The 13,811-nt window shown below is 44.4% G+C and overlaps 1 protein-coding gene across 6 annotated transcripts in view; it reads left to right on the top strand.

Annotated features, from left to right (window-relative positions):
- HSF2BP (heat shock transcription factor 2 binding protein) overlaps window positions 1-13,811 on the top strand; it is a 136,907-nt gene that overhangs the window by 10,423 nt on the left and 112,673 nt on the right. For 4 of the 6 annotated variants that reach the window (XM_057505062.1, XM_057505055.1, XM_036912147.2 and 1 more), the window contains exon 3: window positions 13,596-13,699. In XM_057505062.1, the coding sequence (XP_057361045.1) occupies window positions 13,596-13,699 (104 nt within the window). Of the gene's footprint in view, window positions 1-7,937; window positions 8,102-13,309; window positions 13,413-13,595; window positions 13,700-13,811 lie in introns of those variants that run through there. The other 2 variants (XM_057505066.1, XM_057505067.1) reach the window with 2 other exon arrangements.

Below are 13,811 nucleotides of genomic sequence, written 5' to 3'. Positions count from 1 at the left end.
TGGGTTATTTGTTTTTTGTTTGTTGAGGCGTGAGAGCTCCTTATATATTCTGGACGTCAAGCCTTTATCGGATGTGTCATTTTCAAATATATTCTCCCATACTGTAGGGATCCTTCTTGTTCTATTGATGGTGTCTTTTGCTGTACAGAAGCTTTTCAGCTTAATATAGTCCCACTTACTCATTTTTGCTGTTGTTTTCCTTGCCCGGGGAGATATGTTCAAGAAGAGGTCACTCATGTTTATGTCTAAGAGGTTTTCGCCTATGTTTTCTTCCAAGAGTTTAATGGTTTCATGGCTTACATTCAGGTCTTTGATCCATTTTGAGTTTACTTTTGTATATGGGGTTAGACAATGGTCCAGTTTCATTCTCCTACATGTAGCTGTCCAGTTTTGCCAGCACCACCTGTTGAAGAGACTGTCATTTCGCCATTGTATGTCCATGGCTCCTTTATCAAATATTAATTGACCATATATGTCTGGGTTAATGTCTGGATTCTCTAGTCTGTTCCATTGGTCTGTGGCTCTGTTCTTGTGCCAGTACCAAATTGTCTTGATTACTATGGCTTTATAGTAGAGCTTGAAATTGGGGAGTGAGATCCCCCCTACTTTATTCTTCTTTCTCAGGATTGCTTTGGCTATTCGGGGTCTTTGGTGTTTCCATATGAATTTTTGAATTATTTGTTCCAGTTCATTGAAGAATGTTGCTGGTAGTTTCATAGGGATTGCATCAAATCTGTATATTGCTTTGGGCAGGATGGCCATTTTAACGATATTAATTCTTCCTAGCCACGAGCATGGGATGAGTTTCCATCTGTTAGTGTCCCCTTTAATTTCTCTTAAGAGTGACTTGTAGTTTTCAGAGTATAAGTCTTTCACTTCTTTGGTTAGGTTTATTCCTAGGTATTTTATTTTTTTTGATGCAATTGTGAATGGAGTTGTTTTCCTGATTTCTCTTTCTGTTGGTTCATTGTTAGTATATAGGAAAGCCACAGATTTCTGTGTGTTGATTTTGTATCCTGCAACTTTGCTGTATTCCGATATCAGTTCTAGTAGTTTTGGGGTGGAGTCTTTAGGGTTTTTTATGTACAGTATCATGTCATCTGCAAATAGTGACAGTTTAACTTCTTCTTTACCAATCTGGATTCCTTGTATTTCTTTATTTTGTCTGATTGCCGTGGCTAGGACCTCCAGTACTATGTTAAATAACAGTGGAGAGAGTGGGCATCCCTGTCTAGTTCCCGATCTCAGAGGAAATGCTTTCAGCTTCTCGCTGTTCAATATAATGTTGGCTGTGGGTTTATCATAGATGGCCTTTATTATGTTGAGGTACTTGCCCTCTATTCCCATTTTGCTGAGAGTTTTTAACATGAATGGATGTTGAACTTTGTCAAATGCTTTTTCAGCATCTATGGAGATGATCATGTGGTTTTTGTCTTTCTTTTTGTTGATGTGGTGGATGATGTTGATGGACTTTCGAATGTTGTACCATCCTTGCATCCCTGGAATGAATCCCACTTGGTCATGGTGTATGATCCTTTTGATGTATTTTTGAATTCGGTTTGCTAATATTTTGTTGAGTAATTTTGCATCTACGTTCATCAGGGATATTGGTCTGTAGTTTTCTTTTTTGGTGGGGTCTTTGCCTGGTTTTGGTATTAGGGTGATGTTAGCTTCATAGAATGAGTTTGGGAGTATCCCCTCCTCCTCTATTTTTTGGAAAACTTTAAGGAGAATGGGTATTATGTCTTCCCTGTATGTCTGATAAAATTCCGAGGTAAATCCATCTGGCCCGGGGGTTTTGTTCTTTGGTAGTTTTTTGATTACCTCTTCAATTTCGTTGCTGGTAATTGGTCTGTTTAGATTTTCTGTTTCTTCCTGGGTCAATCTTGGAAGGTTATATTTTTCTAGGAAGTTGTCCATTTCTCCTAGGTTTCCCAGCTTGTTAGCATATAGGTTTTCATAGTATTCTCCAATAATTCTTTGCATTTCCGTGGGGTCCGTCGTGATTTTTCCTTTCTCGTTTCTGATACTGTTGATTTGTGTTGACTCTCTTTTCTTCTTAATAAGTCTGGCTAGAGGCTTATCTATTTTGTTTATTTTCTCGAAGAACCAGCTCTTGGTTTCATTGATTTTTGCTATTGTTTTATTCTTCTCAATTTTATTTATTTCTTCTCTGATCTTTATTATGTCCCTCCTTCTGCTGACCTTAGGCCTCATCTGTTCTTCTTTTTCCAATTTCGATAATTGTGACATTAGACCATTCATTTGGGATTGCTCTTCCTTTTTTAAATATGCTTGGATTGCTATATACTTTCCTCTTAAGACTGCTTTTGCTGTGTCCCACAGAAGTTGGGGCTTAGTGTTGTTGTTGTCATTTGTTTCCATATATTGCTGGATCTCCATTTTGATTTGGTCATTGATCCATTGATTATTTAGGAGCGTGTTGTTAAGCCTCCATGTGTTCGTGAGCCTCTTTGCTTTCTTTGTACAGTTTATTTCTAGTTTTATGCCTTTGTGGTCTGAAAAGTTGGTTGGTAGGATTTCAATCTTTTGGAATTTTCTGAGGCTCTTTTTGTGGCCTAGTATGTGGTCTATTCTGGAGAATGTTCCATGTGCACTTGAGAAGAATGTATATCCCGCTGCTTTTGGATGTAGAGTTCTATAGATGTCTATTAGGTCCATCTGCTCTACTGTGTTGTTCAGTGCTTCCGTGTCCTTACTTATTTTCTGCCCAGTGGATCTATCCTTTGGGGTGAGTGGTGTGTTGAAGTCTCCTAGAATGAATGCATTGCAGTCTATATCCCCCTTTAGTTCTGTTAGTATTTGTTTCACATATGCTGGTGCTCCTGTGTTGGGTGCATATATATTTAGAATGGTTATATCCTCTTGTTTGACTGAGCCCTTTATCATTATGTAGTGTCCTTCTTTATCTCTTGTTACTTTCTTTGTTTTGAAGTCTATTTTGTCTGATATTAGTACTGCAACCCCTGCTTTCTTCTCACTGTTGTTTGCTTGAAATATGTTTTTCCATCCCTTGACTTTTAGTCTGTACATGTCTTTGGGTTTGAGGTGAGTTTCTTGTAAGCAGCATATAGATGGGTCTTGCTTTTTTATCCATTCTGTTACTCTGTGTCTTTTGATTGGTGCATTCAACCCATTAACATTTAGGGTGACTATTGAAAGATATGTACTTATTGCCATTGCAGGCTTTAAATTCGTGGTTACCAAAGGTTCAAGGTTAGCCTCTTTAGTATCTTACTGCCTAACTTAGCTCGCTTATTGAGCTGTTATATACACTGTCTGGAGATTCTTTTCTTCTCTCCCTTCTTGTTCCTCCTCCTCGATTCTTCATATGTTGGGTGTTTTGTGCTGTGCTCCTTCTAGGAGTGCTCCCATCTAGAGCAGTCCCTGTAAGATGTTCTGTAGAGGTGGTTTGTGGAAAGCAAATTCCCTCAGCTTTTGTTTGTCTGGGAATTGTTTAATCCCACCGTCATATTTGAATGATAGTCGTGCTGGATACAGTATCCTTGGTTCAAGGCCCTTCTGTTTCATTCTATTAAATATATCATGCCATTCTCTTCTGGCCTGTAGGGTTTCTGTTGAGAAATCTGACGTTAGCCTGATGGGTTTCCCTTTATAGGTGACCTTTTTCTCTCTAGCTGCCTTTAACACTCTTTCCTTGTCCTTGATCTTTGCCATTTTAATTATTATGTGTCTTGGTGTTGCCCTTCTTGGATCCTTTCTGTTGGGGGTTCTGTGTATTTCCGTGGTCTGTTTGATTACTTCCTCCCCCAGTGTGGGGAAGTTTTCAGCAATTATTTCTTCTAAGATACTTTCCATCTCTTTGCCTCTCTCTTCTTCTTCTGGGACCCCTATAATACGGATATTGCTCCTTTTAGATTGGTCACACAGTTCTCTTAATATTGTTTCATTCCTGGAGATCCTTTTGTCTCTCTCTATGTCAGCTTCTATGCGTTCCTGTTCTCTGATTTCAATTCCATCAATGGCCTCTTGCATTCTATCCATTCTGCTTATAAACCCTTCCAGAGTTTGTTTCGTTTCTGCGATCTCCTTTCTGGCATCTGTGATCTCTTTCCGGACTTCATCCCATTTTTCTTGCGTGTTTCTCTGCATCTCTGTCAGCATGTTTATGATTCTTATTTTGAATTCTTTGTCAGGAAGACTGGTTAGGTCTGTCTCCTTCTCTGGTGTTGTCTCTGTGATCTTTGTCTGCCTGTAGCTTTGCCTTTTCATGGTGATAGGAATAGTCTGCAGAACTGGGACGAGTGACGGCTGGAAGGACTTCCTTTCTTGTTGGTTTGTGGCCCTCCTCTCCTGGGAGAACAGCGGCCTCTAGTGGCTTGTGCTGCGCAGCTGCGCGCAGACAGGGTTTCTGCTTCCTGCCCGGCTGCTATGGAGTTAATCTCCGCTGTTGCTGTGGGCGTGGCCTGGCTCGGGCAGCTACTCCAAAATGGTGGAGTCGCGTTGGAGCAGGAGCTGCTGGGAGGCTATTTATCTCCGTAAGGGGCCTCCCTGCTCCCTGCAGCCCAGGGGTTAGGGTGCCCAGAGATCCCGGATTCCCTACCTCTGGATTAAGTGGCCCGCCCTGCCCCTTTAAGACTTCCAAAAAGCACCCGCCAAAACAAAACAACGACCACAAAAAAAAACAAGAAAAAAAATTTTTTTAATTAAAAAAAAAAAAAATTTTTTAATTAAAAAAAAAAAAGGTGGTCGTTCGTTTTTCTTTATTCTCCAGTGCCAGCCTCAGGCCTCTGCTCACCGGTCTTTCTGCCCTGTTTCCCTAATATTGGGGTCCCTGTCCCTTTAAGACTTCCAAAAAGCGCTCGCCAAAACAAAGCAGCAAAAAAGCAAAAAAAAAATGGTCGCGCGCTTTTCTTATGTCCTCTGTCGCCCAGCCTCCAGTGCCTGCTCACTGTTCTTGCTGCCCTGTTTTCCCAGTATCGAGGGCCCTGCACTCTGTCCCGGATGGCGGGGGCTGGGTGTTCGGCAGTCCTGGGCTCCGTCTCCCTCCCGCTCTGCCTGCTCTTCTCCCGCCGGGAGCTGGGGGGAGGGGCGCTCGGCTCCCGCGGGGCCGGGGCTTGTATCTTACCCCCTTCGCGAGGCGCTGGGTTCTCTCAGGTCCGGATGTGGTCTGGATATTGTCCTGTGTCCTCTGGTCTTTATTCTAGGAAGGGTTGTCTTTGTTATATTTTCATAGATATATGTTGTTTTGGGAGGAGATTTCCGCTGCTCTACTCACGCCGCCATCTTCCGCCCCTTCTCTGTTCTACTTTCTTTACTGTGGTTTCATTACCTCTGGTGACAGCTATTAAACCTTAGGAACACTTCCTTCTATAGCAGTCCCTCCAAAATACACTGTAGAGATGGTTTCGGGGAGGTAAATTCTCTGAGCTTTTGCTTATTTGGAAATTGTTTAATCCGTCCTTAAAATTTAAATGATAATCTTGCTGGATAAAGTAATCTTGGTTCCAGGCCCTTCTGCTTCATGGCATTAAATACATCATACTGCTCCCTTCTGGCCTGTAAGGTTTCTGCTGAGAAGTCTGGTGTTAGCCTGATGGGCTTTCCTTTGTATATGATCTTATTTCTCTCTGGCTGCTTTTAAAAGTCTGTTTCCTCCTTTAATTCTGTTAGTATTTGTTTCACATATGTATCCTTGATCTTTGCCATTTTAATTACTATATGTCTTGGTGTTGTCTTCCTTGGGTCCCTTGGGGGAAGTTTTCAGCAACTACCTCAAAGACACTTTCTATCCCTTTTTCTCTCTCTTCTTTTGGCACCCCTATAATGTGAATATTGTTCCATTTGGATTGGTCACACAGTTCTCTCAATATTCTTTCATTCTTAGAGATTCTTCTTTCTCTCTGTGCCTCAGCTTCTTTGTATTCCTCTTCTCTAGTTTCTATTTCATTCATCGTCTTCTCCACCATATCCAACCTGCTTTTAATACCCTCCATCGTGCTCTTCAGTGACTGGATCTCCGACCTGAATTCATTCTTGAGTTCTTGAATATCTTTCTGTACCTCCATGAGCATGTTAATGATTTTTATTTTGAACTCCCTTTCAGTATGATTCATGAGGTCGATGTCTTTTAAATCTCAGGAGTTGTATTAATAATTCTACTTTGAACCAGGTTCCTTTGGCATTTCATATTTGTATATGGCGCCCTCTAGTGCCCAGAAGCTCTACTCTCTGGGGCTGCTCAGCCCCTGAAGCAATGTTGTGGGTCACAGGGAAGTGGTATTGGTGCCTGTGGAAGGAGAAAGAGTTGTTTCCTGCTTCCCGGCTGCTATGCCTGTCTCCACTGCCTGAACCAGTGGGCAGAGCACACAAGTATAAGCCTCTATGCTTTGCGTTTGTAGCTGCTGTAGGCGGGGCTTCCTTCTGGCTGGCCTGATGACAGGGTAGGGTTTGCTGGTTTGCGAGCCAGGTGTGGACTGGCCGGGAGAAAGGCGCAGTAGGGTGTGTATCATGGAGGGGGTCCTTGGAGCTGTGTAGCCAGCCAGGGAGCTGGAACACCTGAAGATCGTGAAAGCTCCCAACCTGCTGGGCAGAGTGCACCTGGACAATTTTGTTTACCTGTCCTTTCTCCTGAGCAGTAAGCTCTGTGCAGTCCTTGGCCCTTTTAGCAGCCCTCTTGCTAAGGGCTTCCTTGTTAGGATGTCTCTCAGAGTTCCCTCCTTTCTTTTGTCCCAGAGCAGCTAGATATGGATCCCTGCTTTCCACAAGTGGATGGAATCTCAGCCTCTCCAGGAATTCTGCCTGTCTTAGCTTTCCAACCCCCTAATCGTGAGAGTACCATGCAATGTAGGCTTGTGCTCCCAGAGCAGATCTCCAGAGTTAGATATTCAGCAGTCCCAGGCCTCCACTCCCTCCCTGCTCAGTTTCTCTTCTCTCTGCTGGTGAGCTGGGGTGGGGGAAGGACTTGGGTCCCGCTGAGCCACAGCTTTGGTACGTTACCCTGTTCCGTGAGGTCTGCTCTTTTCTCCAGGTGTGTGCAGTCTGGCGCCATCCTCTTTCCTGTTGCTATTTCAGGATTAGTTGTATTAATTATATTTTCACATTATATGTGGTTTTAGGAGGAAGCCTCTGTCTTATCTCTCACGCCACCTTCTTTAATCCTAATCCTGACTAGTACTCTTTGCCAGTGGAGAGGAAGGCTATTTTTGTGTGACCTAGCACCCTACCTCTGTCAGCACGGTCTGTCCGTGGAGCTTGCTGTGGTGGTGACAGTGCTGGGTAACCCAGGCTGGCTGAATCTGTGTAAAAGGGGCCAGGAGCCACAGTCTTCCCCTCCTGTCCTAGGCGTTCTGTGTGTGGGTCTTCTATTTGCTGTATTACTTGTTTCCACATTATTTTGTATTAGTATTTGTGTTTGTATATTTGCCACCTGGTGGTTTTCGTCCAGCTCCCTGATGATATCCCTTGTTGACTACTTTCTGGAACACATTACTCCCTTATTTTAAAGTCTGAGTCTGGTAATTCCAATATGGATCATCTGTTTGTCTGCTTGTGTTGTCTGTTTTTCTTCTTGGTACTCCTGGTAATTTTTTATTGATTAATGAGTTTTTTAAAGTGATAACTTGGAGAGCCTCTAGATGGTGATATTTTTATCCAGCACACTTCCCCCCTTCACCCCCTTTGCTATCCCCCTTTGTCAGTTACTTAGAATAGAATCAGAGTAGACCCCCTAACCCATGAGGCATTGAGCTGATTCGTAGCCAGTCTTGGTTGGGGCTGGACTGTTCCTAGTTCATTCTCCTGCTTAGGGTTTTAGTCCTTCAGGGGGGTCCAGCTGAGAGCTTGGCTTGTTTCCCAGTGTCTCTCTGTCTGGGCAGGCTTGGTCTTCAGGTTCACTTTCTCCATGACCATGAGATGATTGTAGCTCTGCTTGGCCTCCTGGCCTCTCTTCACAGCCTCTCTGTGTCGTGTGTACCCTGCTGCACCCCTGGAGGAGAGAGGTGGCTGCGACTCCCAGTGCTGCTTGCCCTGGTGTGGCTGGCTCTTTGGGCTGGCTCGATGGTGCTGTCTGCTGCGCCGCCCAGCTCTGCTGCTCTCTGCCTGTGCTGCTTTGCGATAGGTATGTGCTGTGGGGAGAGTGGAGTGGAAGTCATTTCCTCCTCTCTAGGGCTCATCCCTTGGGGCCTGGGTGACGTGGTAATGCTCAGACAGCTTCCAGTGAGTTTGTTGAAATTCCACTTTTCTAGTTTATGGTGGGAAGATTCATCTGCATCACCAACATAGTTACAAATGGAAGTCCTTCCATGTATGTTGTTGTGATTTTTAAATTGTTAAGAATATATTGTCATATAGAAAAGTCAGGCTATGGAGAGGTTCCAGGTTAAATGCGCCTAAGGACAGGTGACAGCTAAATGCAGCCTCTGACCCTAGATCAGGTACTGCACCTTGAGGAAAGAAAACGGCAACAGGGACAATTTTGGGTCATTTAATAAAAGTTGAATGCTAATGGTAGCTTAGGTAAAGGTATAATACTAATTTTTCTGGGCTTGACAACCATGGATTGTGGGTCTACAAGATATTATCCCTGTTCTTGGGATGCATCCCTGAAGCTTCAAGGAGGGAAAGGCTGTGATGTATGTGCCCTTCCCTCAGCGGCTCCGAGGATGCCCGCTGTGTTTATGGTCCACATGGTGAGCCATTCGGGGAAATGTCAGCAGTAAGTAAGTCTGAGTAAAGGACACATGGGGATTCTTTGTATTATTTTATTCATGCAATGTTTTTAAAGTTTGCCTTATTTCCAAATAAAAAGCTTATTGTAAAGTGTAAATATTACTTAAATGTTTACCAAGCCATAAGCATCCTGAGGTGCACTTGAGTGCATGGCAGCGGGGTTTGAGGACCACTGCACCCTGTGAGATCTGAAGTGTGGGCGTTTGAGATGAATTTCCCAGGAGTTTGATTTTAATGAAAAGGGCGGGGGTACTATTTCAGCTCAGAGAGAATTCTTGTTTCTGGCTTATAGAAATGTGGGCCAGGGAGGTCAGCATGGGGAGTGGGACAAAAGAGTAAGTGCCAGGGAGAGATTCTGTGATGTGACCACAGTTCACCGTGGCTCAGGTGAGGTGATATCCGACTGTATCATGCCCACATCCTGACAGAAAACAGGGGTAAACGGAGAGCCAGGGAAGAGGTGACAAGGGTGGGGCAGGGCTCGGGAGCCAGAGAAGGGCTGCGAAGGCCCAGGCACCGGAGCAGGGTGCCGTGGCCTGGCCAGGAGCGGCTTCACTCACATAGGCAGGTGCTGGGCAGGACCACAGTCTCAACGGGAAGGATGAAGTTGCCTCTGTCTTGAAGCCTGGCAGGAGTGATGCAGTGGGGAAGTAAATGGCCCCACCTGTCTCCTCCTGTCCTCATTTTGCGTGGGACCCACCGCTGTCCAAACCAACAGGAAGCCATAAGCAAGGGAATCTGGTGCTGTGGGTGTTGGCTTCAGCCTCTTGGGGCACAGAGCAGGGTGGAGAGCAGATGGGAAGGGCATGTGGGGCCTGTGCAGAGTACAGGGGGCTGGGAAGGAAGGACATACTACAGAGCAGGGCCCACAGGTGGGAGGAGGCCGAGGAGAGAGGGCCAGGCCCTGCCTGCGTGAGTGTGCCACACCTGGCCCTAGGGAGATCAGCGTGAGGAGTGGGATCTCTCACACTGTTGGTGTGCTGACACGTGAAAAGCAGAGTCATCCCACCCTCTGGTGTGGGAAATACTTTAACAGTTCATATGAGTTCAGCAAAGTGATGTGTTTTTTTTGTGATAGTGTTTAAAGTCAGTGAGTTTAGTCCATAAATCAGTAGGTATCTGTCAGGACTGCTGGGTGGTGGTGGGGCTGTGAAGAGATTGGGTCTGCGCCTCTCCTGTGACAACTGACAGGGCGACTAGGGAGCTCTAGCACCCAGGTGTGACGAGGCAGTGGTGCAAGGCAGTGCCCAGCGGGGCTGGGAGTCCCGGCATAGGACACATTCCTGGAGCCACAGGTTCCCTTCCTCTTGTAAAAGGTACTCGAGGGGCCTGTCAGTTGTTTCAGAAGAGTAGTTTTGGAAGATCTTTGGCAGTGCAGGAAAAAAATACTGTTTCCATATTCTGGCTCCCAATTTTCTATTGTCAAATATTTGACAGCTAATTAAAGTGTTATTTGGCTGGCTTAGAGTAGACACTAGGATTTCAAATGCATTTAAGCCATTTAACTAAGGGTTTAAAAAAGTGAACCCTGGAATATTCTCATTTTTTTCACTCACAGGCTGATTGAAATGAGGTCTTTGGGTGGGCCCTAATCCAGTATGACTGGTGTCCTTGTAAAAGGGAAAATTTGGACACAGAGACACATATACACAGGGGAGATAATGTGAGGAGATGGGGAGAAGGCCAAGTGAAGGCAGAAGCGAACTGGAGTTATGCTGCCACACACCAGGGAGTGTCTGGGGGGCAGTCCACCAGAAGTGGAAGAGGCAGGGAAGGGTCCTCCTGCAGGTGGCCCTGCTGACGTCTTGACTTCAGACTTGCAGGAAAATAACATTTCTGTTGTCATCTTCCAGTTCATGCTACTTTGTTATGGCATATTTAGGAAACTAATACCCTCATAATCTCAACTCAAAGTAAAAAGAGAACCCATTAGTAGCCAGTTCTAAATTCTTTTCTAAACCTGTTAGAAAGTGTTAAGAAGGTAAAAATTAATGGCTATTAAGAGGCCTTTATTTTGCATTTGAGGCTCTTTCTTTAGCTATTTTGATCAGAGACAAATATTTTCATATTAATATGAAGCAATTGATAATTTGTTTAACTTACAAACATGCCAAGTAATAAAGAATAAGAGATAATGATTCTTTTTGCATAGTTTAAATTACTTTGATTACTGTTTTAGAAACCCTGCTTTTCATTTAAGTTTTGTTTCCTGTCTATATGTAGTTCTCTGTGCCATTCTTGTCAATAAGTGGAGTATTAAGAGAGTCATTCTGGGCTTATTAAAAGTATCAAAAAAGAATTGTAAATTTCAGAAAACAAATTGATGTTGGAATAGCCTGATTTAGATTGCTTCTGTAGGAAGTATGTCTAGCGCACCCTTTCACTGACATTGAACAGTTCTTTTAACACTTAAGTGGAGAGTTCTTCATTTTGAATGCTGAAGATTAGCAGTTCAAATACAGTGGAGGCTGGAGGGGGCAACCCCCTCCTGTTCTCTACTACTGAGGCTGGGTAGGATAATGTCTTGACTGTGTAATGTATCATTCACTGTCCATATTATTTCTGACCCTGGTTTTTAAAAATAGCATTGCAAAAGCAATGCATTCTCACTGTAAAATAATGGGACAGAGAATCAAAGAGACATTAGCTTTGTGTTTTTCTCTGTTAGGATTACCAGCAGTGTATAAAGATGTGAAGTTCATTTATGTGACAAATATTATAAAATGTCTACACCCTGCCATGTGCTGTTCTGGGTTTTTGGGATGTATTAGAAAAGAAACCCTGAAAATCTCTGCCTTTGTGGTGGGTGGGTCAGGGGCCAGACATGCCTTGGGCAAGGTGGGAGATTTGCTAGGCAGCTGCAGCAGCGCTCCCATATGGCCACAAGGTGGCAGCCTGTGCAGCGGGAAGGCACCTGCTACCTTGGGCGGGGGTTGGGGTGTTTGTGTGTGCGTGTGTGCGTGCGCATGTGCGTGTGTAAAATTCTGTCGGGTAGTCTGAGCCAGTGTGGGAAGTTTTAGCCCTTAGGGAAGATAACCTTCTAGGCGATCAAAATTAATTCCTGCGTATTTTTACATGTAAGTCTTGTAGAGAGGTAGTTTCCTTTCTCCACCGTGTTTGAGTAATACACAGTTTGATAATAGAATATAAACTGCAAAGGAAAAATTTTACACCACCACCAATTTTATCTTAGTTCCTTTTTTCATTTTTTTGTCTGTGACCACATGCAATTCATATTTCATTCATAATCATATATATAAATACTGTGTTTTCATTTAACATTGTTACAAGAGGCAGCTATGTAGTTTTCAAAGCATAACGATTGATGATTGATTTCCTGGGTGGCCAGGATTTGTAGGACAAAATGAAGACTTCAGTGAACATCATGTTGTGGTATACTGTGTGAAGGGGGAGAGAAGAAAACTTGCTTCAGGGGGAGAGAGAGTCCCCAGTTACTTAGCCTAGTTTCCAAGAAGCATTTTCTGAGAAGCTTTGCCAGCCAGTTGCAAAATCTTTAGCTGAATATTTAGTTTTAGGTTCTACTCTTCCTTCCAGGGAAAAGGGTCTCTAGAAAAGGTAGGCTCCCTTCATTTCTCCAGAGTTTTTGGGATGCCAGGTTTCTCATTTGGGCTTCCCCTGGTGCCTCCCCAGACCCTGGGTTACAAAGCCGCACCCCTCTCTGCTGTGGGCTGGAGGAAGTGTGTGAAGCCTTTTCTCTAGGTGGAGGAATGCAACTTCCTCAGGCGGGTGCCCTCTGAGGCGCTCTCACCCCTGGCCGCCTACTGCCACCCTCCACTTTCCACGCTTGCACAACCTGAGGCTGGGCTCCCTCATTTGCTGGTGCTGGTTGTGGGTGGGTTTTGTTAGTGATGAGGGAGATCGGGCTGTTGTCCTGAGGCATTTGTTCTCAACATTTGTTCCCAGACCTTCATTGGGAACTCCCCTGGGAACGTGCTGGAAGGGTGGATTCTCACGCCTGCTGCAGGCCTCCTGAATCGGATGCGCTGAGGGTGGGGCCCAGCAGCCTGGGTTCAGACAAGTCCTCGGGGTTCTGGTGGACACTCGCATTTGAGGGTTGCTGTCTGCAGCATCGCTGCTTTAACCGGGCTACACCGCTGGCTCTGAGCACATCCCCTCACATCTTGGAATATGCTGACAGAAAAACAGATGATGTCTTAGCCCTTGTGAAAACAAGGCACTCAAAATTATAAATTAATTCCTTTGCTTTTTGAATGTCCGTATTTCTGCAGCATAATGTATTTTATTTAGATTTAATAATACTTTCAATTTGAGTTATATTGACGTGGATGTTCTTTGGGGTTTTTGGCCATTTGAATCATCATCCTAAATGAATATGGTGGTGAGGAAGTATTCCAATTTCCCGCCTCTCACTCCGGCCTTTTCTTGTCTTTTATCACTGTTGCTTCTCTTGCCCATTGACTGCGCTGCGGCTGCTCCCCTCGAGCCCGTCTGCCAGCTGGTGAGACTCGCTTTGTGAATCGGCCCTGGTTGGCACCGTCTGCTCACGGAGCTGCCTTCTGCCTTTTACAGAGCAGATACAAGTCTGTGCCATGAGACAGTTGGGCTTCTCAGCCCTGCCTTTGGTCCTTTAAATAGCACACTTTCTTAAAGCCTTAAGTACCAGTCTGGCAGTAAAATGATGCCTTGGGAGCATAAAACAACAAAAAAAGTGTTTTCTGGTAGGAGCTAAAAACTGATAAAAACATAAAAAGCAGGACTTTTAGAATATTAGTTATTCAAGGACTGGTTATGCAATAATCCTAAGAAATCAGTATAAGTTTTCTTAAAAGAAGATTAGGAAAATGGATGCTGTAGGAGAGCTTAGTGATTTGAAATGTCAAGTATTTATATGTTCCTTCCAGACCTGGAAAGGAAAGAGCAAGAATCAGAGCAACTGAAAATGGACCGTGAACACTTCAAAGCTCGCCTGGAGACTGTGCAGGCTGACAGCATTCGAGAAAAGGAGGTATGGTGCCCCTTACCGTGCCTCGAGCCCCCATTGTGGCTGCGTGCACACCGTGGCGCTGGCTGGCGCCTCTCTAGCCCTTAGGCCTCAAGAGATTGTTTTTAAATGTATT

This window comes from Manis pentadactyla, chromosome 1 (genome assembly GCF_030020395.1).
Source record: "Manis pentadactyla isolate mManPen7 chromosome 1, mManPen7.hap1, whole genome shotgun sequence".
Classification (NCBI taxonomy): domain Eukaryota; kingdom Metazoa; phylum Chordata; class Mammalia; order Pholidota; family Manidae; genus Manis; species Manis pentadactyla.
Note: the sequence above shows the minus strand (reverse complement) of the source record. Positions and strands in the feature narration are given on the sequence as shown.